Source organism: Myxine glutinosa, chromosome 6 (assembly GCF_964187855.1).
Source record: "Myxine glutinosa chromosome 6, kmMyxGlut1.1, whole genome shotgun sequence".
Classification (NCBI taxonomy): domain Eukaryota; kingdom Metazoa; phylum Chordata; class Myxini; order Myxiniformes; family Myxinidae; genus Myxine; species Myxine glutinosa.
The window spans coordinates 186,764,857-186,791,924 of NC_136266.1; the positions used below are offsets into that span (position 1 = coordinate 186,764,857).

At 44.7% G+C, this 27,068-nt stretch overlaps 1 protein-coding gene across 1 annotated transcript in view; it reads left to right on the top strand.

The window, feature by feature from the left end:
* The window catches only part of LOC137429047 (SPARC-related modular calcium-binding protein 1), a gene marked incomplete in the record, with an annotated part of 356,175 nt that overhangs the window by 27,698 nt on the left and 301,409 nt on the right, over positions 1–27,068 (top strand). The window contains 1 exon segment of the mRNA XM_078781008.1: positions 25,914–26,085. Coding sequence (XP_078637134.1) covers positions 25,914–26,085 — 172 coding nt within the window.

Here is a 27,068-nt window from a genome sequence, read left to right on the forward strand (position 1 = left end):
GGCTAAATAGACAATAACATGGCTCTATGTGCTAATGCAGGTTTTATGTGTCTATATGTGGTAACGTGGCTAAATAGACAATAACATGGCTCTATGTGCTAATGTAGGTTTTATGTGTCTATATGTGGTAACGTGGCTAAATAGACAATAACATGGCTCGATGTGCTAATGCAGGTTTTATGTGTCTATATGTGGTAACGTGGCTAAATAGACAATAACATGGCTCGATGTGCTAATGTAGGTTTTATGTGTTTATATGTGGTAACGTGGCTAAATAGACAATAACATGGCTCTATGTGCTAATGCAGGTTTTATGTGTCTATATGTGGTAACGTGGCTAAATAGACAATAACATGGCTCTATGTGCTAATGTAGGTTTTATGTGTTTATATGTGGTAACATGGCTAAATAGACAATAACATGGCTCTATGTGCTAATGTAGGTTTTATGTGTTTATATGTGGTAACGTGGCTAAATAGACAATAACATGGCTCGATGTGCTAATGTAGGTTTTATGTGTTTATATGTGGTAACGTGGCTAAATAGACAATAACATGGCTCCATGTGCTAATGTAGGTTTTATGTGTTTTTTGTGGTAACGTGGCTAAATAGACAATAACATGGCTCTATGTGCTAATGTAGGTTTTATGTGTTTATATGTGGTAACGTGGCTAAATAGACAATAACATGGCTCTATGTGCTAATGAAGGTTTTATGTGTTTATATGTGGTAACATGGCTAAATAGACAATAACATGGCTCGATGTGCTAATGTAGGTTTTATGTGTCTATATGTGGTAACGTGGCTAAATAGACAATAACATGGCTCGATGTGCTAATGTAGGTTTTATGTGTCTATATGACTGTGGTAACGTGGCTAAATAGACAATAACATGGCTCTATGTGCTAATGTAGGTTTTATGTGTGTATATGTGGTAACGTGGCTAAATAGACAATAACATGGCTCTTTGTGCTAATGTAGGTTTTATGTGTCTATATGTGGTAACGTGGCTAAAGAGACAATAACATGGCTCTTTGTGCTAATGTAGGTTTTATGTGTCTATATGTGGTAACGTGGCTAAATAGACAATAACATGGCTCGATGTGCTAATGCAGGTTTTATGTGTCTATATGTGGTAACGTGGCTAAATAGACAATAACATGGCTCGATGTGCTAATGTAGGTTTTATGTGTTTATATGTGGTAACGTGGCTAAATAGACAATAACATGGCTCTATGTGCTAATGCAGGTTTTATGTGTCTATATGTGGTAACGTGGCTAAATAGACAATAACATGGCTCTATGTGCTAATGTAGGTTTTATGTGTTTATATGTGGTAACATGGCTAAATAGACAATAACATGGCTCTATGTGCTAATGTAGGTTTTATGTGTTTATATGTGGTAACGTGGCTAAATAGACAATAACATGGCTCGATGTGCTAATGTAGGTTTTATGTGTTTATATGTGGTAACGTGGCTAAATAGACAATAACATGGCTCCATGTGCTAATGTAGGTTTTATGTGTTTTTTGTGGTAACGTGGCTAAATAGACAATAACATGGCTCTATGTGCTAATGTAGGTTTTATGTGTTTATATGTGGTAACGTGGCTAAATAGACAATAACATGGCTCTATGTGCTAATGAAGGTTTTATGTGTTTATATGTGGTAACATGGCTAAATAGACAATAACATGGCTCGATGTGCTAATGTAGGTTTTATGTGTCTATATGTGGTAACGTGGCTAAATAGACAATAACATGGCTCGATGTGCTAATGTAGGTTTTATGTGTCTATATGACTGTGGTAACGTGGCTAAATAGACAATAACATGGCTCTATGTGCTAATGTAGGTTTTATGTGTGTATATGTGGTAACGTGGCTAAATAGACAATAACATGGCTCTTTGTGCTAATGTAGGTTTTATGTGTCTATATGTGGTAACGTGGCTAAAGAGACAATAACATGGCTCTTTGTGCTAATGTAGGTTTTATGTGTCTATATGTGGTAACGTGGCTAAAGAGACAATAACATGGCTCTATGTGCTAATGTAGGTTTCATGTGTCTATATGTGGTAACGTGGCTAAATAGACAATAACATGGCTCGATGTGCTAATGCAGGTTTTATGTGTCTATATGTGGTAACATGGCTAAATCGACAATAACATGGCTCTTTGTGCTAATGTAGGTTTTATGTGTCTATATGTGGTAACATGTCCCTGTAGACAATAACATGGCTTTATGTGCTAATGTAGGTTTTATGTGTCTATATGTGGTAACGTGGCTAAATAGACAATAACATGGCTCTATGTGCTAATGTAGGTTTTATGTGTCTATATGTGGTAACATGTCCCTATAGACAATAACATGGCTTTATGTGCTAATGTAGGTTTTATGTGTCTATATGTGGTAACGTGGCTAAATCGACAATAACATGGCTCTTTGTGCTAATGCAGGTTTTATGTGTTTATATGTAAAACTATGGCTCTATGGAGGGGGAGGGGGGAGGAGAGTGGGAGGGGGGAGGGGAGTGGGAGGGGGAGGGGTGAGGGGAGGGGGAGGGGTGAGGGGAGTGGGAGGGGGAGGGGGGAGGGGAGGGGGGAGGGGGAGGGGGGAGGGGTGAGGGGAGGGGTGAGGGGAGGGGTGAGGGTAGGGGGGAGGGGTGAGGGGAGGGGGGAGGGGTGAGGGGAGGGGAGGGGGGATGGGGAGGGGGGAACGGCTAGCTTGGCAAGCGATAGCAGGCTTTTTACCTCAATGAGGGCTATATAATATAGTCCGTGCTTGGAGCCTTCAAGTTCAACATAATCTTTTTTTATGAAAAATAATGCAGATGTATAACAATCCACCAATGGAAGTTCAGAAATGAATGCAGATCCTTTACTTTGCGATACAAACGCAATTCCCGCTATTTCCACTCACGATCGAGGCCTCCACGGTGACTGCGCCTCTTCTTCCTCCTACAACTTCGTCTCACTTCTTTCACTAAAAATGCACGAAATTCTGCCGCATGAAATTATGTAGAGGCCTCGTCGGGGGGATATAAGGTAGATAAGGAAGGCGTTGTAACAGAAGAATCAAAATAAAAGTGGAAGAACATAAGGAAATGGGAGCTATTCTGGACCCACAGCCAAACCAGACAAACCATTGCAATACACCCCGAACGTCCAGCGCGCCACAAACCACCATGGAATTGCAGCTGGCGCGGTTTTTTTAAACCATTGATATTAAAATAAAACGTGGCCTAAAACCACCGGGATTTTATGCTGATTCCGAATCTGTGTCTAAAACTTTTCTCCGATGTGTAGTTCTTGAGTTATAAGCGGACATCCAGACAGACACACACACACACACACACACACACACACAAAGACACTCATTTATATAATATATAGAAGAGATATGTGGTAACGGGGTTAAATAGACAATAACATGGCTATATGCGCTAATGTAGGTTTCATCTTTCCTGTGCTATTAGATAGATAGTTCAGAGTGTGCACACATATAACCTGTCGGGCTATTCTGTCTGCCATTAGATTGTTGATGTTGAAGATCCCATGGCCGTTGTATGCTGGCACCCTGGCAGAATTTCCTCTTTTTAAAATTAGTTTGAAAAGTGAATGGATAAAGTTGTTAAATTGGATGAGCTAAAATTGAGAATGGGTTTCGAGTAGCATCGAAAAAAAATAATTTGGGAGATTAAAGGGACATGCCTGATTTGAGTTGGTGAATTGAATATGAATTGTTCTTTAAATAAGGAAACTGGAGTATAATAATAACATTCTAATTTCGCTCTTTCACGAGCCTCGATCTTGTATACAAAAAAAACAAACAAACAAACAAAAAAAACATTCTATTTTGATTGATTCTTGCTTCCATGTGGGAGTTTTTTTTTTTTTTTTGTATACAAGATCGAGGCTCGTGAAAGAGCGAACATTAATCACACAGAAAGACAAACCGACACATAAAACTTATAACATCGGGAGCGGTAGACAAGATGGGGAGAGAGGGGGAAGGACACAGACACAACATTTGAGAGCAGGGACCGAGAGACATGGAGACATCGAGAGATCTGTGGGAGGGAGAGGGCTTTGGGGGAGGGCATGGGAAGGGGGCGGTGGGAGAGGTATAAAACATATGGACACTGCCAGGACTTCCAGGAAAGAAGTTGGAATTTCAAACAAGGTGGATCTGGGGTGAATTAGCGGGGGTAGAAAAGATCAAGGTTTTGGATGGGGGAAGATAAGAGATGGTGGTGAACAGCTGTTTTAAAGACCTGGAGGGAGGAGTGGGATTGAAGGGAGTGAGGGAGTTTGTTCCAGAGGCGGGAGAAAAGAGGAATGAAAGAGTGAAGGTGAGCAGAGAACCGAGATTTCGGCAGTTTAACCATCAGAGGGTTGCTGGCAGATCTTGTGCGACCTGTAGGAATATTTGGGGGACAGAGCACAGAGAGAGCTGGGGGAGCAAGGCCGGAGAGGAGTCGGTAGAAGACAGAAAGACCACCTACCTGCCTGCGGTGAGTGAGTGAAAGACCCTTGGAGTTAGCTTCATCGCGGGAGATTCCAATAATTCTGAAAGCTTTGGTTTCAACAGCGTGAAGCCGAGCTAGGTGTGAGGCAGGAGCACCAGCCCATAGGGGAGAACAGTATTCCATTGAGCTGCGGATGAAAGCCTTGTATGTGGTGAGGAGCTCAGGTGTGCCGAGGAAGGACTTCGCATGACGGAGGATGCCCAGTCGGCGACTGGCTTTGGAGGCCAGCTTGCAAATGTGGTTTTCCCAAGAAAGATCATGGCAGATGGTGAGACCCAAAAGCTTGAGCGACAGAACTTCTTGGAGAGGATTGTTCAGAAAGTAGATGGGAGGGTTGTCCAGTCGATCTTTTCGGAGAGACATCGTAAGAGTGTGAGATTTGTCAGGATTGAAAGACATGTTCCACTTGTTTGCCCAGTCTGTGATTTTGTCCAAGTCTTCAGAGAGTGAGGAGGCTGCAGACTGCCGATCTGAGGGAAGAGGAATGAAGCGGCAGAGAGTGGAGTCATCAGCAAAGAGATAGAGAGGATTTTCCAGAGAGTCGGAGAAGCCTAGCCTGGCCATTTGATATCTTGGGACACCCTTTTTACAATCATGTGCATGCACACAAATGTGATTTGTCTCCTCTTTCATATCATTTATTATCCATATCCATCCATATACCCTGCATGACCAAAAGTATGCGGACACCCCTTCTAATTAGTTGATATGTGTTAATAAATGTTGAAGTTGAAGTTGTTGTGTTGGCCATTTGATATCTTGGGACACCCTTTTTACAATCATGTGCTTGCACACAAGTGTGATTTGTCTCCTCTTTCATATCATTGATTATCCATATCCATCCATATACCCTGCATGACCAAAAGTATGCGGACACCCCTTCTAATGGGTTGATTCGGCTATTTCAGCCACACCCATTGCTGACAGGTATAAATAATCAAGCACACATCCATGCAATCTCCATAGACAAACATTGGCAGTAGAATGGGCCATATTGAAGAGCTCAGTAACTTTCAACGTGGCACAAACACAAATCATAGGATGCCACCTTTCAAACAAGTCAGTTCATCAAATTTCTGCCCTGCTGGAGCTGCTCCGGTCAACTATAAGTGCTGTTATTGTGAAGTGGAAACGTCTAGGAGCAACAACAGCTCAGCCGCAAAGTGGTAGGCCACACAAGCACACAGAACGGGACCGCTGAGTGCTGAAGCGCGTAGCACGTAAAAATCGTCTGTCCTCAGTTTGGGATAATTTGGGAGATTACTCAAATTTGACAACATCAATTTGTTGACTACCGAGTTCCAAACTGCCATTGGAAGCAACGTCAGTACAACAACTGTTTGTCGGGAGCTTCATGAAATGGGTTTCCATGGCCGAGCAGCCGCACACAAGCCTAAGATCACCATGCGCAATGCCAAGCGTCGGCTGGAGTGGTGTAAAGTTCGCCGCCATTGGACTCTGGAGCAGTGGAAATGCGTTCTCTTTGGTGATGAATCATGCTTCACCATCTGGCAGTCCCACGGACGAATCTGGGTTTGGTGGATGCCAGGAGAACGCTACCTGCCCGAATGCATAGTGCCAACTGTAAAGTTTGGCGGGGGAGGAATAATGGCCTGGGGCTGTTTTTTCATTGTTCGCGCTGGGCCCCTTGGTTCCAGTGAAGGGAAATCTTAACGCTACAGCATACATTGACATTCTAGACTGTGTGCTTCCAACTTTGTGGCAACAGTTTGGGGAAGGCCCTTTCCTGTTTCAGCATGACGATGCCCCCATGCACAAAGCGAGGTCCATACAGAAATGGTTTGTCGAGATCGGTGTGGAAGAACTTGACTGGCCTGCACAGAGCCCTGACCTCAACCCCATCGAAAACCTTTGGGATGAATTGGAACGCCGACTGGGAGCCAGGCCTAATCGCCCAACATCAGTGCCCGACCTCACTAATGCTCTTGTGGCTGAATGGAAGCAAATTCCCACAGCAATTTTTCAACATCTAGTGGAAATCCTTCCCAGAAGAGTGGAGGCTGTTATCGCAGCAAAGGGGGACCAACTCCATATTAATGCCCATGACTTTGGAATGAGATGTTCGATTTTCTGGTGTCCACATACTTTTGGTCATGTAATGTATGTTACAAAACCTTAAATAATCGTTAAATGAGAAAAATCACCCACTGCCTCTCTTTCTATCTTAATATTATTTAAACCTTTTATATAAATTAATGTATAGATATATTGGACCACATAACCACCGCCAGCATCCCTTTATGCTAATAGGGTGTGGATTGGCAGAATGAGCCTAAAGGATTCCGGAAACCTCAAACTTCCGTTGTATTGAAATAGACATCACGTGCCTGTGTTAATTAATGTCATAAACACAATCAATATTTTTCATCAAATATAGTATAATATTGTTGGAGCTCTCTCTACATTATAATAACTTGCTTATTAATTGTTACGAGTATCCTTGACCATGGGCTGACAGGATGGCCTAGATGAGGTATGCACACTCGCCTCTAAGGTAACTAGATGGTATTCATAGAATACTTACCCTTTTCAGTCAACATGTTGCGAGCCAGCTCTTCTGTTTTTGAGTGTTTTTTTTTCTTTGATCCAATATGGCTGCCAGACCACTGATGATGACATCATAAATTTATATTCTCTAATATAATTGTTGCATAGATCACACTCAATACATTTCAAACTGATCAGACTAAGTGTTGTCCCTGTCGAATTATGACGTCATAATTATGGCACCAATTACGTCATCGTTAACAACACCTATTCCCTATATGGAGTTATTTACAATGAGCCATGTTTAAATTTTTTCCATGCAGCGGTTTTGGAGATATAGAGGTGCAACATTTTTCGGTTTTTCCAAGATGGCGTGTGTACCACATGACCGATGACGTCATGATTATCATTAAAATATTCTAAAGGAGGAGGCGCTCCTATGGTGAAAATTTTGTGTCCATGAAACCAACAGTTGCTGAAATTTTTAAAACAATGATCGGATGGATGTGTTGTATTTGTCGAATTATGACGTCATAACGAAGGCACCGATGACATCATCATTAACATATCTTATTCCCCATGGGGAGTAGTTGACAATGAGCCATGTATCAAATATTTCCATGGAGTGGTTTCAGAGATATAGAGGTGCGAAGTTTTTCCAAGATGGCGCCTGTACCACGTGACCTATGACGTCATAATAGCCATTAAAATAGTATACAGGAGGAGGCCCTCCTATGGTAAAAATTTCATGTCAATCGGACCAACGGTTGCCGAGAAAATGATTTTTTTTAAATGCAGACACATACGTACGTACCTGAATGCTTAACCGCGGTTTTTGCTTCGCGAGCGCAGGGTAATTAGGCTGGGTTCGAATCCTGTCCCACTTGTATAAACTGTCACCCTTGTGTTGCACAGGAAGGGTGATTAATTAATGTCATATGTATGTGCCATCCCTCGGATTGACGTTACACAGGCTTACCGTCTGTTCGCATTCGTTGATCGACATTAGAGATCGATCCCATGTTATTCTCAACAAAGAGTACTCGAGCTATCGCCGGCATCTTGAACAAATTACAAATTCCTGTTCTAACTACTGCTAGGAAGGCAATGGCAAACCACCCAGCATAGCTCGTGTCAAGAACCTGCTTAAACAACACAAAAGCTCTGTAACGAGTATGGCACACATCATCAACATCAACATAATCATCAACATCAGCATCATCATTTTCATCAATATCAATGTCATCATCAGCATCAACAATAACAACATCATTAATCATCAAGATCAGCATCATCATTTTCATCAATATCATAAACTCAGCATCATCATCAACATCATCAGCATCAACATCAATATCATCATCAATATCAATGTCATCATCATCAGCATCAACGTCATCATCATCATCATCAATATCAATGCCATCTGCATCATCAATATCAATGTCATCATCAGCATCAACAATAACAACATCATTATCATCAAGATCAGCATCATCATTATCATCAATATCATAAACTCAGCATCATCATCAACATCATCAGCATCAACATCAATATCATCATCAATATCAATGTCATCTTCATCATCATCATCATCATCATCATCATCATCATCAGCATCAACGTCATCATCATCAACAGAATCATCATCATCAACATTACCATCATCAAAAGGTAAAAGCTGAGGACACATCATATTGATGTACACACCTTGTTATATATTTTGTTATCAATTCAATGTGTTAACGTATCACACCTGTGCAAAAAATTAAACATGAAATCATTACATCAGTTTATTTGAATCTTGGTTCTTTTAATTAGTTTTACTTAAGGGGGAGAGGATGCTGAAGAGGGGAGAATAGGTAAGGAGGAGAGTGTGAGGAAGAGGGGAGAAGCAGTAAGGGGGAGAGGATGGTGAAGGGGGGGAGGAGAAGTGGTAAGGGGGAGAGGGTGGTGAAGAGGGGAGAAGCGGTAAGGGGGAGAGGATGGTGAAGGGGGGGAGGAGAAGTGGTAAGGGGGAGAGGGTGGTGAAGAGGGGAGAAGCAGTAAGGGGGAGAGGATGGTGAAGGGGGGGAGGAGAAGTGGTAAGGGGGAGAGGGTGGTGAAGAGGGGAGAAGCGGTAAGGGGGAGAGGATGGTCAAGGGGGGAGAAGCGGTAAGGGAAGAGGGTGGCGAAGGGGGGAGAAGAGGTAAGGGGGAGAGGATGGTGAAGGGGAGGAGAGGTAAGGAGGTGGGTGTGGGGAAGAGGGGAGAAGCAGTAAGGGGGAGAGGATGGTGAAGGGGGGGAGAAGCGGTAAGGGGGAGAGGATGGTGAAGAGGGGAGAAGCGGTAAGGGGGAGAGGATGGTGAAGAGGGGAGAAGCGGTAAGGGGGAGAGGATGGTGAAGAGGGGAGAAGCGGTAAGGGGGAGAGGATGGTGAAGGGGGTAGAAGTGGTAAGGGGGAGAGGGTGTTGAAGAGGGAGACACGGTAAGGGGGAGAGGATGGTGAAGGGGGTAGAAGCGGTAAGGGGGAGAGGGTGTTGAAGAGGGAGACACGGTAAGGGGGAGAGGATGGTGAAGGGGGTAGAAGCGGTAAGGGGGAGAGGGTTGTGAAGGGGATGGAGACATGGTAAGGAGGAGAGGGTGGTGAAGGGAGGAGAAGCGGTAAGGAGAACACAATGGGAAAACTCCTCCATTCCTAAACTACCAATCATTCGTGTTGATGTTGACACAACCTTCTTCTGTACATACCTATCTAAATCCAGGTTAAAATCTGCCTACTGTTGCTGTTTCTTTCGGAGACGCGAGTAGTTGTTTACATTGGTAGACAATGTACAAGTACTTACAGTATATGTGATTTAAACTTGGATTCCGAGCATCCTGAGCCAGGCGAGTTCAGATGGGAATGCTAAACAAGGCAAAATTTCCACTGGAATAGTTTTAGTACTTTTTCTTTGCAGCGACAGCACAGGTGTGTTTAAGTCTACCCGTTACCTGCAATGCCGATATCTCGCTACTCTCACCAGGAATGGCTACCACCACCTCCACCATCATGGTTTTCATGATTATTTATTTTCAACTTGTTTACATTTTCCGGCCATGATGGAAATTTTACACACACTCTTCCCATCAAATGAAGTATAAAATTACAATAGGACTCTTTCCAACTCTTCCTTTGGTGCAATCTCCATGTTTGGTCCCTTCTCGTCTGGCATCTTAATGATTGCAATAAGTGACGAAAGTTCCGCATTTGTGAGTCATAAACATTCCTATTCCAGACAATTACTCAATATATTTGGCTTGTGGGAGTCTGCACTCGTTGTGATGAATTCTACCCACGTGGAAATCTTTTTGAGTTGTGGGTAATTCGAGCACAAGATCACGTTGAGCAACATGAAACAGCAGGGAAAAAGTGCTAAATGAATGTGTGTGAATGACTAAAATGATTCTAAATGAGTGTCTGTGAATGACTAAAATGATTCTAAATGAGTGTCTGTGAATGACTAAAATTATCCTAAATGAGTGTCTATGAATGACTAAAATTATTCTAAATGAGTGTATATGAATGACTAAAACTATTCTAAATGAGTGTATATGAATGACTAAAATTATTCTAAATGAGTGTATATGAACGACTAAAATGATTCTAAATGAGTGTATATGAATGACTAAAATTATTCTAAATGAGTGTATATGAATGACTAAAATTATTCTAAATGAGTGTATATGAACGACTAAAATTATTCTAAATGAGTGTATATGAATGACTAAAATTAATCTAAATGAGTGTCTATGAATGACTAAAATGATTCTAAATGAGTGTCTATGAACGACTAAAATTATTCTAAATGAGTGTATATGAATGACTAAAATTAATCTAAATGAGTCTATGAATGACTAAAATTATTCTAAATGAGTGTCTATGAATGACTAAAATTATTCTAAATGAGTGTATATGAACGACTAAAATTATTCTAAATGAGTGCATATGAATGACTAAAATTATTCTAAATGAGTGTATATGAACGACTAAAATTATTCTAAATGAGTGTATATGAATGACTAAAATTAATCTAAATGAGTGTCTATGAATGACTAAAATGATTCTAAATGAGTGTCTATGAATGACTAAAATTATTCTAAATGAGTGCATATGAATGACTAAAATTATTCCAAATGAGTGTCTATTAATACATCATGTTCTTTAATTTCCTCTTCATTATAAGAGATATTCCTCATATAAGTTTGTATAATGATCCCTACGGTGACTCGTACACTGTCCATGTGGTGACTCGTACACTGTCCATACGGTGACTTGGCGACTCGTACACTGTCCATATGGTGACTCGGTGACTCGTACACTGTCCATATGGTGACTCGTACACTTCCACATGGTGACTCGTACACTGTCCATATGGTGACTCGTACACTGTCCATATGGTGACTCGTACACTGTCCATATGGTGACTCGTACACTGTCCATATGGTGACTCGTACACTGTCCATACAGTGACTCGTACATGTTAGAGCTCCCTGTTCTGATCATGAGGTCACAAATTTACATGATGACTCGTACACTCGTACACTGTCCATATGGTGACTCATACACTGTCCATATGGTGACTCGTACAATGTCCATACGGTGACTCGTACACTGTCCATACAGTGACTCGTGCACTGTCCATATGGTGACTCGTACACTGTCCATACAGTGACTCGTGCACTGTCCACATGGTGACTCGTACACTGTCCATACAGTGACTCGTGCACTGTCCACATGGTGACTCGTACACTGTCCATACAATGACTCGTGCACTGTCCATATGGTGACTCGTACACTGTCCATACAGTGACTCGTACACTGTCCATATGGTGACTCGTACACTGTCCATATGGTGACTCGTACACTGTCCATATGGTGACTCGTACACTGTCCATACAGTGACTCGTACATGTTAGAGCTCCCTGTTCTGATCATGAGGTCACAAATTTACATGATGACTCGTACACTCGTACACTGTCCATATGGTGACTCATACACTGTCCATATGGTGACTCGTACAATGTCCATACGGTGACTCGTACACTGTCCATACAGTGACTCATGCACTGTCCATATGGTGACTCGTACACTGTCCATAGTGACTCGTGCACTGTCCACATGGTGACTCGTACACTGTCCATACAGTGACTCGTGCACTGTCCATATGGTGACTCGTACACTGTCCATACAGTGACTCGTGCACTGTCCACATGGTGACTCGTACACTGTCCATACAGTGACTCGTGCACTGTCCATATGGTGACTCGTACACTGTCCATACAGTGACTCGTACACTGTCCATATGGTGACTCGTACACTGTCCATACAGTGACTCGTACACTGTCCATATGGTGACTCGTACACTGTCCATATGGTGACTCGTACACTGTCCATATGGTGACTCGTACACTGTCCATATGGTGACTCGTACACTGTCCATACAGTGACTCGTACATGTTAGAGCTCCCTGTTCTGATCATGAGGTCACTAATTTACATGATGACTCGTACACTCGTACACTGTCCATATGGTGACTCATACACTGTCCATATGGTGACTCGTACAATGTCCATATGGTGACTCGTACACTGTCCATACAGTGACTCATGCACTGTCCATATGGTGACTCGTACACTGTCCATACAGTGACTCGTGCACTGTCCACATGGTGACTCGTACACTGTCCATACAGTGACTCGTGCACTGTCCATATGGTGACTCGTACACTGTCCATACAGTGACTCGTACACTGTCCATATGGTGACTCGTACACTGTCCATATGGTGACTCGTACACTGTCCATACAGTGACTCGTACATGTTAGAGCTCCCTGTTCTGATCATGAGGTCACAAATTTACATGATGACTCGTACACTCGTACACTGTCCATATGGTGACTCATACACTGTCCATACGGTGACTCGTACACTGTCCATACAGTGACTCGTGCACTGTCCATATGGTGACTCGTACACTGTCCATACAGTGACTCGTGCACTGTCCATATGGTGACTCGTACACTGTCCATACAGTGACTCGTGCACTGTCCACATGGTGACTCGTACACTGTCCATACAGTGACTCGTGCACTGTCCGCATGGTGACTCGTACACTGTCCATACTGTAAAGTATCTCGACAAACTGCGATCAATTGTCGTACGCGTTTATTCACTCTGCCGATCAAGGCCCGATTCACAGCAGCGCCATCCGAGCTCTGGCGTAGGGATACAACCCGGTCCCGGTGTAGGGATACAACGGTGAACATTTGCACTGCATACATGACATCCTCCCCTTTAAGTCCAAAATTACCAAGAGCAATACGTGCTAGATTTCCAGAATTGACATTTCAAAATCAACATTTCCAAAACATGTGAAAATATGTGTGCAAACGGTTATGAGAATAATGAAAATACGTGAAAATAGAACATGTGTCAACGTGAAAAAAAAACATCTTCAAAGATTCAACCGGTCGGGTGCTTTTCTCTCACGCATTGAGCGTCGCGGTGTACCAGTGGATACAGAGTCCGAGGTGATTCCTTTGGGTCGCGGTGTACCAGTGGATACAGAGTCCGAGGTGATTCCTTTGGTCTCCACGAAGGGTGTAGCGTTTGCAGAGGTTTTCGGGGCATCCGAGCCGGCTGGAGCGGCCACGACGATCTCCGGCAGTGGCGGGTCGAACTGTTGTCCTGACTGTGACGATGCTACAGGCTCCATCGACTCACAGTGACGGTAGGTTATGTGGTCCTGATGTCGACGAATTTCGCGGCCGTCCTGCAGGCGAATCACACTGGACAGTGGACCTGGCTTCTCGATGATGTCTCCCGGTAGCCACGTCGCACCTGCACCAAAATTTCGGGCAAACACTGGATCTCCAATGTTGATACATCGACTGTTGGACGTCTTATCGTGCACCAACTTTTGATTAAGCTGGCTCTGATAAACATTTGATGATATGTCTGGTTTGAGATTGTCAAGTGTCGATCTCAAGTGTCGTTTCATCAATAACTCAGACGGAGCTGCACCGGTTGTTGATTGTGGCGTGATGCGGTATTTGAACAGGAGACGAGACAGCTTTGTTTCCAGGGTTCCCTCCTGAAGTTTCTGCAATCCGGATTTGATGATTCCCACGGATCGTTCGGCCAAGCCATTTGAAGCCTGGTGATGTGGGCTGACAAACTTATGTTTGATGCCGTTCCGACGTGTGAACTTGGCAAACTCGGTACTGGAAAAACACGAACCGTTATCACTCACGATCATCCTGGGCAGACCATGAGTGGCGAAACAGCGTCTGAGTCTTTCGATGACAATGGCTGACGTAGTACCACGCGTCACATAGGCATCAATCCATTTTGTGTGCGCGTCCGTAATTATTAGAATCATGCTGCCGTTAATAGGCCCGGCATAATCGAGATGTAGGCGATGCCACGGTTCGCTGGGCCATTCCCAGGGATGCAGTGGCGCTTTCGCAGGTGTATTCCGGGTGCTCTGGCAGGGGTAACAATGTCGAACATGATGTTCGATATCAGCATCAAGATTCGGCCACCACACATAGTTTCTGGCGAGTGACTTCATCTTCACAATCCCGGGGTGACAGTCATGGATTTCATCCATGACCCTGGAACGCAGATTTTTCGGGATCACGACACGACATCCCCAGAGTAGGCAACCATTTTCCACGCTGAGTTCGTTTTTACGTGCTTTAAAAGCCGCAAAATCTGGGTCACCCTCAGGTAGCAAATGCCATCCAAGCTGTACAGCCTGGACAGTTCTGGACAGAACGGGGTCTCGTCGAGTATGAGTGCGGATCTGGCCGGAATCGACAGCACAATCTTCCAGATGATCCATCAGTGCGATAATGGATCCTGGTGTAGGCGAATCATCAACGGATTCTGGAAGGGGTAACCGACTCATGGCATCTGCATTTGTGATAGACGAACCGGGCTTATAACATATGGTGTAGTCATAAGCAGCGAGAAACAGGGACCAGCGGATGATCCTGGGCGGTAGTGTGTCAGATGTCGCCTTAGTTGGACCAAACAGACTGATCAGCGGCTTGTGATCAGTGCGAATCGTGAAATGATGTCCAAGAAGGTACTGGCGAAATTTGCCGACGCCGAAAACGATTCCCAATCCTTCCTTGTCAAGTTGGGAATAGTTTTTCTCTGCCGGGGACAACGTTCTGGATGCAAATGCAACCGGTCTTTCCGTACCATCAGGCATCACGTGCGATAATACACTCCCCACTCCATACCGACAGGCATCGCATGTCAGCACAAGATCCTTCTCTGGATCAAAATGAACGAGAACATTGGACGATTTGAGCAGATCCTTAGAGGTCTGGAATGCCGATTGTTCAGTAGACCCCCAGCTCCAGGAGACTCCTTTCCTCAAAAGCCGATAAAGGGGGCCCAAAACGTCGGTCACATTCGGGATGTAACGACCATAGAACTGAAGCAAACCGAGGTATGACTTCAATTCGGTCACATCTCGTGGAGAAGGAGCATCCTTGATAGCTCGGACTTTCTCATCTGTCGGGTGTAGACCCTCGGCATCAATCGTATGACCCAGGTACGTGACTGATGGCACCATAAACTTGCACTTGTCTCGACGCAAACGTAGGCCGGAGTCCGAAATCTTCTTCAGAACTCTCTCCAGGTTCTGTAGATGTTCCGCGTCCGTACGACCAGTAACCAGAATATCATCCTGGTAACAAACGACGTTGCGTTCGGCGGCAAACAAACTGTCCATGACACGCTGATAAATTCCAGGTGCAGATTTCACTCCAAAACTAAGTCGGTGGTACCTATACAACCCACGATGCGTGTTGATGGTAAGATACTGTTTCGAATTCTCGTCCAAGCAGAGCTGTAGATAGGCGGATTTGAGATCGAGTTTCGTAAAAGTCTTGCCTCCCGTGAGACGAGCATAGAGGTCTTCGATCCTCGGGATTGGATATTTATCCAATGAAGAACACCTGTTCACGGTCATTTTATAATCTCCACATATGCGGATGGACTGGTCCGATTTTATGACCGGAACGATGGGCGCCGCCCATTCGGCATACTGGATTTGCTCGATGATCCCCAGATTTTCAAGATGATCCAGTTCCTTGTCAATCCGCTCACGCAGGGCGAAAGGGACTGGGCGAGCCCTGCAAAATATAGGATTGGCATCCCGGTCAACCCTGAGTTTAGCCGTATGTCCTTTCAAGGTTCCAAGCTCATCCTTGAAGACATCCGGGTACATATCCAGCACATTTTTGAGTGTGTATGCTGCGGTAGGAGAAACGTTGGCTGCCCGGAGTTGATGAATGCTTTCCCACTTCAGTCGAATTATGCTCAACCAGTTCCTGCCGAGTAAGGAAGGGCCCTTTCCAGGAATGACGATCAGGGGTAGGTGAAACTCACGGTTATCGTAGCCCACCGTGACATCACATGTACCGCAGGGAACAATCTTCTCACCTGTATAGGTGGAGAGTCCATAGGTAGTAGGTTTCAGATGGGGTCGGTCAGCATCACTCCACAGGTTTGTGAAAACAGCATGGCTGATGAGCGAGACGGCCGCACCAGTGTCGACCTCCATTTGCAATCGTCGATTGTTGACGACAACATTGGCAAGAAGAGGGTCCCGCCTATGGTGAGAATCAATATGAAGCAGGTCATACAATTCTGAGTTGTCGGAAACAGAGCTCACCTGGTCAAGCTCGGGTTCCTCCGAACCGATAAACTGATGAATCTTGTCAGCAGCTTTTCCTTTTCCCGATTTGCGAGTGATGCAAGCTGGAGCAATATGGCCAGTTTTCGAACAGAAATGGCAGGTGGCATCTTTGAACCGACACGTCTCCGGAGGGTGCTTTCCGTTGCACCGAAAACAGTTGTTGTGGGTTTGAGACTGCACTGGCTTCTGACGAGGAGCCTTGTTCCAACGTTGTGGCTGAACATGATCCAACCGATTCACAGCAGGGCTGGTACCAGACGAGCGAGTGGCACCGATGCTTGTAGCGTTGCGTTCAGCACTTTCCATGGAAATGGCGGTGTCTCTGGCATTTTGGAACGTCAGTCTTCTCTCAGCAAGCAGGCGTCTACGAGTGCGGTCATCAGACATGCCAACCACCAGCAAATCACGAAGCATGTCATCGATCGTGTCCCCAAACTCACACAGATGTGACAGTTTTTTGAGGTGTGCAATGAAGTCTGCGATCGACTGACCTTGCTGCTGTCTGCACATGTAAAAATTAAACCGACACAGGATGACTGAAGGAGATGGGTTGCAATGTTCCTTCAAAGCGGCCTTGAGCTCTGCATACGTGAGCTCCTGGATTGTCCGAGGCCGAATCAGGTTTTTAACGAGTGTGAACGTCTCACCTCCGCAAACGGACAGGAAGACGGCCTTCATCCGGCCTTCGGTCGCAATGCCGTTCGCCTCGAAGTAGAAAGCCAACCGCTCAGAATACGTGTCAAAATCCCCCTCATGAGGGTCGAATTCATCGATATGGCCGAAAGATGTCATGGTCTAGATGTTTATCCTCGTCGCCATGTAAAGTATCTCGACAAACTGCGATCAATTGTCGTACGCGTTTATTCACTCTGCCGATCAAGGCCCGATTCACAGCAGCGCCATCCGAGCTCTGGCGTAGGGATACAACCCGGTCCCGGTGTAGGGATACAACGGTGAACATTTGCACTGCATACATGACACATACAGTGACTCGTGCACTGTCCATATGGTGACTCGTACACTGTCCATACAGTGACCCGTGCACTGTCCATATGGTGACTCGTACACTGTCCATACAGTGACTCGTGCACTGTCCACATGGCGACTCGTACACTGTCCATACAGTGACTCGTGCACTGTCCATATGGTGACTCGTACACTGTCCATACAGTGACTCGTGCACTGTCCACATGGTGACTCGTACACTGTCCATACGGTGACTCGTACACTGTCCACATGGTGACTCGTACACTGTCTATACAGTGACTCGTACATGTTAGAGCTCGAGCATGATTGCTCGTACACTCGTACACTTTGGACGATGATTGCTACTAAAAGCACAAATCAAATGTATTTGGATCATTTTCTGGTGACGGAGTTGTTTCTTTCTTCCATTGGCTGATGTGGGTTCGATTCCAATTGCTACTTACCTTGACCAACCCACATGTGCCAAGCGGGGAGAGTACACCGAACACCTTCAACACAGGTGGTGGGTTACCTTCGCCCGACTGTGAAGTGAAGAAGCCTTGTTTACGGGTTTTTTAATGGTAAATTTATGTCCATCACACCGCCATCTTTGGAGATATCTTCCACGTCATCTTGATAATTACATTTCCCTAGTTCGTTATGACACACATGACCTTGCACTGTCATGCGCATGACATTCAGATGCACCTATCATCTGTGCTCAGTTGTCAGTCCTGACAATACCTGTATTTGTAGTTTTGTCCCCTTTGCTCCATCGTGACCCCCTGACCTATGTCAGCAATGAAAACATCGTTTGTATCGCAAACATTGAATCCACAGATTTCACGGAGCACGATGAACAATGTCAGTTTATTTGAAGGTAAATCGAGTAAAAAGTGCAAAATTTCATCCTTTATGGAAACACACCTTCATACAAACAGATCTTGAACTTTAAAATGTCCTTTGGTAATGAAATATCCCTCATTGTTATCTGTCTGAAATGTCATCAGCAAAGCCCTTTAAGCTTTGCCAAGGTTCAGGAGAAACAACAAGCTTTTCCTGGCTCTGATGATTCCACAGAATATTCATGAACAATAACACATGCTCATGCTTTGGACGAGATCTTCGTTCCCTTTGTCCTTTGACTTTGCCAACAATTTGGGAACATGTGTGGAGTTTAATCCTCTGTTCTGCAGGAATGGTCTTCATTTCAGCCACAATTGGTTTTCTCAACAATATCATTTTCATGAAAGATAATCTCAGGATACCTTGATGTACTACAGGATACCTTGATGTACTACAGGATACCTGGATGTACTACAGGATACCTAGATGTACTACAGGATACCTTGATGTACTACAGGATACCTTGATGTACTACAGGATACCTTGATGTACTACAGGATACCTTGATGTACTACAGGATACCTTGATGTACTACAGGATACCTTGATGTACTACAGGATACCTTGATGTACTACACGATACATTGATGTACTACACGATACCTTGATGTACTACAGGATACCTTGATGTACTACAGGATACCTTGATGTACTACAGGATACCTTGATGTACTACAGGAAACCTTGATGTACAACACGATACCTTGATGTACAACAGGATACCTTGATGTACTACAGGATACCTTGATGTACTACACGATACCTTGATGTACTACAGGATACCTTGATGTACTACAGGATACCTTGATGTACTACACGATACCTTGATGTACTACAGGATACCTTGATGTACTACAGGATACCTTGATGTACTACACGATACCTTGATGTACTACAAGATACCTTGATGTACTACAGGATACCTTGATGTACTACAGGATACCTGGATGTACTACAGGATACCTTGATGTACTACAGGATACCTTGATGTACTACAGGATACCTTGATGTACTACAGGATACCTTGATGTACTACAGGATACCTTGATGTACTACACGATACCTTGATGTACTACAGGATACCTTGCTGTTCTTAATGGAGATCAAACACTGAAGTGGGTTCACATTTAACATGGGCGGAGGCTTATCCATCGACACTTTTGCTTCCAACTCTATTTTGTACTTTTATGGAGCATTCCGGGCCTCATTCCCTATAAAAACATCTCTATGATGCAGCATGAGTTTCCCATTCCAGGAAACAATCTTATCTCAATTTATCCCTTCTCTGCCCACTTACGGTGGGCAATGTGCTGCGGCATATTCTTGGAAATGCACTTTTATAATTTTTGAAAGATATTTTATTCATCACAACATATCATACTCCATATCATAATTTTGAGAAGATTCCATGATATTATGAAGAAGATAAGGAAGATGATTTGTAATACTGGCTACCACCAAAGATGGTGATATTTCCACGACATATCAACACTATAACACTGTCCTCCAGTAGGTCTGTCTCGTGTCGGTTCAGGGTGGGGCTTCTCCCCTTGAAGGAGGAGCAACATCCGTTCAGGGTGGGGCTTCTCCCCTTGAAGGAGGAGCTACATCCATTCAGGGTGGGGCTTCTCCCCTTGAAGGAGGAGCTACATCCATTCAGGGTGGGGCTTCTCCCATTGAAGGAGGAGCTACATCCATTCAGGGAGGGACTTCACTCGCTCATGGTGGGACTTCTTCCCTTGAAGGAAGAGCTACATCCATTCAGGGTGGGGCTTCTCCTCTTGAATGAGGAGCTACATACATTCAGGGAAGAACTTCACCCGACCCCCCCCCCCCCCCCCATTAGTCAGGTTCACTATGTTAACAAATATAATTTCGTTCAAAATTTTGGGAGATTAGCAAACCTGTACATTTTTGGAATCATCAGAGCATGGAGAATCCGAAAATCTATGTTGGCTCATCATCTTCGACCTGTTCCCCGATTGGGACTGTCACGTGGTACAGGTAAGCTATCGCTTGACGGACCAATCGGCGTTTGTAGTTGCTGAATCACAACCTGCTAAGCATGAAGTTATTCGAGCATGGCAGCTGCAGATCCAGTAAATTCGGGAGGGAACGGAGGTTAACCCCCTCGTAGTAAACCCGAACCCTGTGCCGTAACATATTTGGTGTTCAGGAGCGGGATTCCGCTCCTGCCACTGTGACAATATGGAGCTGGTCCCCCCTTTACTGCTAAAACAGCCTCCACTTCTGGGAAGGATTTCCACTAGTTGTTAGAACATTGCTGCAGGGATTTGCTTCCATACAGCCACAAGAGCATTAGTGAGATCGGGCACTGACGTTGGGCGATTAGGCCTGGCTCGCTGTCGGCATTCCAATTCATCCCAAAGGTGTTCGATGGGATTTGAGGTCAGGGCTCTGTGCAGGCCAGTCAAGTTCTTCCACACCGATCTTGACAAACCATTTCTGTATGGACCTCGCTTTGTGCATGGGGGCATTGCCAGGCCGAAACAGGAAAGGGCCTTCCCCAAACTGTTGCCACAAAGTTGGAAGCACAATCGTCTAGAATGTCATTGTATGCTGTAGAGTTGAGATTTCCCTTCAATGGAACTAAGCGGCCGAGCCCAAAACATGAAAAACAGCCCCAAACCATTATTCCTCCTCCACCAAACTTTACAGTTGGCACTATGCATTCAGGCAGTTGTGTTCTCTTGGCATCGGCCAAACCTAGATTCGTCCTCGGACTGCCAGATGGTGAAGTGTGATTCATCACTCCAAAGAACGCATTTCCACTGCTCCAGAGTCCAATGGCAGCGAGTTTTACACCACTCCAGCTGACGCTTGGCATTGCGCAAGGTGATCTTAGGCTTGTGTGCGGCTGCTGAGCCATGGAAACCCATTTCATGAAGCTCCTAACGAACAATTGTTGTGCTGACGTTGCTTCCAGAGGCAGTTTGGAACTCGGTAGTGAGTGTTGCAACCAAGGACAGAAGATTTTTACGTGCTTCAGTACTCGGTGGCCCCTTTCCGTGAGCTTGTGTGGCCTACCACTTTGCAGCTGAGCTGTTGTTGCTCCGAGGCGTTTCCACTTCGCAATAACAGCACTTACAGTTGACCGGGGCAGCTCTAGCAGGGTAGAAATTTGACCTATACCACTCTGCCAAAAAGCCCAGATCGGTGGAGTGTTGCAGTGATGGTTGTCCTTCTGGAAGTTTCTCCCATCTCCACACAGGATCTCTGGAGCTCAGCCAGAGTGACCATCGGGTTCTTGGTCACCTCTCTTACCAAGGCCCTTCTCCCCTGATTGCTCAGTTTGGCCGGGCGGCCAGTTCTAGGAAGAGTCCTGGTTGTTCCAAACTTCTACCCATTAAGAATTATGGAGGCCACTGTGCTCTTGGGAACCTTCAATGCAGCAGAATTTTTTGTAGGCTTCTCCAGATCTGTGCCTCGACACAATCCTGTCTCTGAGCTCTGCAGGCAGTTCCTTCGACCTCATGGCTTGGTTTTTCCTCTGATATGCATTGTCAGCTGTGAGGTGTGCCTTTCCAAATCATGTCCAATTAATTGAATTTACCACAGGTGGACTCCAATCAAGGTGTAGAAACATCTCAAAGATGATCAAGAGAAATGGAGGCACCTGAGCTAAATTTCAAGTGTCATAGCAAAGGGTATGAATACTTACGTCAATGTGATATTTCAGTTTTTTCTTTTTAATAAATTGCAAAACTTTCTAAAATCCTGTTTTCTCTTTGTCATTATGGGGTATTGAATGTAGATTGACGAGGGAAAAAATGAATTTAAACGATTTCAGCATAAGGCTGCAACATAACAAAATGTGAAAAAGGTGAAGGGGTCTGAATACTTTCTGAATGCACTGTATATATTGTTATGTGCTCCTCCCCAAACCCCGGCCACGGTGTGCCTCCGAGCCCCAAAAGGAGTCATGGCAGAAAGATGTGCTATTATGTGTGCCAATGACCAATGGTGAAACCACACCAATCAATTGTTACCAAAACCAAGTATTGTATTAAAACCACACAATAATAACAAGTAACGCACGTACAAGAAAACCTCACTTGCACAGCAAACACCATATAATTTCTATGATGGTACCACCAATTTCCTGAATCAATAACTCACGGTATTCCCACGTGAGCAATCGGTAACATCCCCCAAAGTCACTGTGTCACGATACCAGGCCAAAGTCGATCCCCTTGGCTCTCGCGATCACAAGAAAAGGTCGTACTGAGACCTGAACCCAGAATGGCTAACAGTCGACGCTGCAGAAGAGCCGCTTGGTGAGGTGTCGGGCCGACGTCGGTCCGGTAAAAGTTCACCCAAAAGGCGACTGGGAATTCACACCTTCGGTTCACCAGACAATGACGATGACATGAACGATCAGCGGCTCCCAAGCGGAGAACCGCGAAGAACCGCGAGTTCCCAAGCGAAATCCACGACACACACGAGAACCAGGCGAATGGCTGGTGCGAGGTGAAATGGCTGGTGCGAGGTGAAATGGCAGAGGGCCCGTAATGGAGGCGTACCGGCTCTCCAGCGATTAGCCACTTTCGGAACAAAAAGCAAAGCCCGTCACCAAGGTTTATTTGCCACAGCAATAACGACACTGTCACAGGAATCCCTTTCCTGGGGAAACCAATATTCGCTCGTGACCAATGTCCACCAGCGTCCGCTCGACACCTCGAAGCAGATCGACCTTCCTTTCCCGATCTCACTCGAGCCGCTTCCGCCTCTTCTTCTTCTTCTTCCGGTTTCGCCCTCACCCATCTCGTTTTCCTTCTGAGACATAATTTTTTACCTTTGAAGACACTAATCTCCATTTCACACTCAAACTGTAACAATAATAGCACATGAAACTAAAAATGCTTCAAGTGGATGACAACCACAAAGACGGAAGTGACTAATCCGTAACAATATATATTGGGGAAGGTTCTGCATCGTGGATTAGTCCAGATCCTCTCCAATCACAGAATTTCCTGCTTTCAAATTATTTCGCTGATTGTACTGGCGTTGTAATTGATTGTGTGGTGCTTTGTATGTGGGATGCACGTCGATGTGTTGGTTGATGGAGTTTTCTGAGGAATACTAGGTATCGGTAACCCCGCGGTTCACTCTTGACGACCCTGTGCCAAGGATGGTGAATATACTATTTATATATAGTCGCGTAATCCTGGTGATTAAAATCTTCCAAGGAAACGGGTTTCTGAACGGGCTTTAACTCCGAGGCATTCAGTCAAAATATAGCGGAGAATACGTGTGGCGGCAAGTGGGGGAGAGGCCGGAGCGCTTACTTTCACCAATTCCACCTGATGTCCTCGACCCTGCAATAAATCAACCCCACTGACACAGGATTTAAAATGTACAAATAAATGCCTGCTTTATTAAGAAATGCCGGTAACCAAATGGAACACAATAACACTAAATTCCTAAATTGAGGGACCCTCAATACAGACTTGTGTACAGACAAAGGGGAAAAATAACTGAAAATAAATATTTGTCTGTGTGCACTTAGCTCTGAGCGTCTCCGAAATCTCGTCAGGGATCATCTAAGGCTTTGGCGGGAAAATGCGCTTGTTCGCGTGGGCTAGGCCTCACCACGCGTCTGCTCACTCCTGGCCTCGTTGCGTTGCAGCGAGCAGGCAGCGCCTGTCCACTCGTCGTTCTTGTTTGGACAACCGCAGCTCTTCCTCCTCACGACCACCAGCAAGATGCCGGAACACGGCCGCCCACGATGAAGCCTCCCCGCGTATGAGAGCAAAGCGCAACCATCCACTATGGATCCAGATCAGCAGCCCAAGGAAGAGACAGAAAATGTCTGCCAGCGCGTTCCTTTATCGTCCAGGCTCTGACGTCATCTGTCATGCTTCACCAATCAGCGAGTCCTTTCTTACCAGTCCTTCCCGTCAATCAAACCCTCCTCTTTTTGGTGTGTCTCCACAGCCCTGCCTGTCCTGCATGCTGACCAAGTCGGGTTTGTCCGCGGTAGTGCTTGGTGCATGGTTTCCAGTGGTTTTTATTAATTAGTGTGTTTGATGGGCGATTTTAGCTCTATGTGTCTCATGCAGTGCCATAAGGAACAGAGGAATAAATTACAGAGGCAACGATACACAGGGGATTAATTTACCCATAATCCCTCGCTAATTAACAAGCCCCACCCTTCGTGATGGGGACGAAGATACAAGCTTACCCATGACACACGATCTACCAGATCCCTACTTATGGTACATTGAGGTGGTTCTTCCTCTTCACGACATCGGAGCACACTAATCTATACACTCTACCTGAACGAAAGTATCCCTACCCCCCACAAACGTAACAATATATATATATTTGGAATTTGGCCAGGGAGTTAGTGGTAACCCAACTACTCTTCATAAAGGGCACCATGGGATTTTTAATGTCCACCAACGAATGCTCATGGATGGGACGTCCAGTTTAACATATATCCGAGGGATGGCACACATTGATGAATCCACCTGCGTGAGAAACACCGGGATGACAGTTTGTAGCTGGGCAGAGATTTTCATTTCAATAATTCAATAATTAATTCGAAAAAGTATTTTATTCCTTAATTATTTTATTGTATTTTTTTTGTGTGGTTAATATGTGCAGATTTATTGTTAAATTTACCCCCTCCTAACTTCAAATGACACTGACATTTCCGTAGAATTGTGAAATCATGTTCATTTGAATGTAAGTGACTCTTTTCCATCTTCCAAAAATTGCGAAATGCCAGAGATGACTGATTTAGTCCAAATGAAAAACACCTAAGTGTTTCACTTTTTAAAGAACTTTTGGAGGATATTGTGCAGTTCCATCCAGTACAACAGTGAATAGAACGTGCTGAACCCTCTTGGTCTCGGTTAGGGTTAGCCCCTTACAACGAGGGTTGATACCCCATTACCCCAACCCTAACAGCTTCCCACCTGGTGTTGTGTTTCTTGGGTCAAGAAGCAGACAGCTTTCATGACTATGCAAGCACTTTGTTCATAACCTGTGGACTCTTTGCACTTAAGGTTTTGCTACATTTAGGCCTATGGTAGTCATTGTCGTCAATACACTTATCAGGTCAATATGACTTCCACCAATTCCCCACTTTGTTGGACATCCAGAGAAGAAGACATTTTGCATTAGTTGGAGTCAAGTCAGATATGTACCTTAGAAGAAGAGAATACATTTACATTTTGTGGTTGTACACATTGAGAGCCAAAGTGCTGCTGATGTTTTCCTTTTTGTTGTCCTCAGTTTCTAATAGGTGACAATGATCGCAAGGCTGAGTGTCGTGTGAACTGCTCAAGTGCAAGATCTAAGTTGCTGTGTGCGACCAACGGTCACACCTATGGTTCACGGTGCGAGTTTCATCGTGCCAAGTGCCAGGACACACAACTACAGCTTGCACACCAGGGACGTTGCAAGGGTGAGTGTTGGTACACTGCAGTTCTGGAGTTAGAATTCTGTGTTCATCATGGTGACCACAAGAGGTGGTGAGTGTTGGTACACTGCGGTTCTGGGGTTCGAATTCTGTGTTCATCATGGTGACCACAAGAGGTGGTGAGTGTTGGTACACTGCAGTTCTGGAGTTAGAATTCTGTGTTCATCATGGTGACCACAAGAGGTGGTGAGTGTTGGTACACTGCAGTTCTGGAGTTAGAATTCTGTGTTCATCATCATGGTGACCACAAGAGGTGGTGAGTGTTGGTACACTGCAGTTCTGGAGTTAGAATTCTGTGTCCATCATGGTGACCACAAGAGGTGGTGAGTGTTGGTACACTGCGGTTCTGGAGTTATAATTCTGTGTTCATCATCATGGTGACCACAAGAGGTGGTGAGTGTTGGTACACTGCAGTTCTGGAGTTAGAATTCTGTGTCCATCATGGTGACCACAAGAGGTGGTGAGTGTTGGTACACTGCAGTTCTGGAGTTAGAATTCTGTGTCCATCATGGTGACCACAAGAGGTGGAGCTAAAAACTGTTAATCATTCCTTCTGATATACAATCTTTTTAGAATACCATACTTGTAAATTTACCAGTGAATTACTTTTTGATGGTCATCATTATCTCCAATATATAATTATAATCAATTAGTCCTTGTCACACACCCAACCTGTCCACCAAGTTTCGGCCAAATCCGTCCATAACGTTTTGAGATATTTTGCTATATATCGTTTTTAGCTCAATCACTCAATGGTGAAACATCACCATGGATCAGAATAGTGAAGAAGAAACGACACTCTGTTGCCCGGCAACCTTTCCTAGTTATAAAATAATTATATGTTCCAACACATAGAACATATAATAAAGGGAGTGAGAGACGAGAAGGGGAGAGAGAGAGGGAAACACAACAGCAGTAGAGAACAGGGACATCGGGAGATCTGCGGAAGAGAGATGGGTGGGGTACAT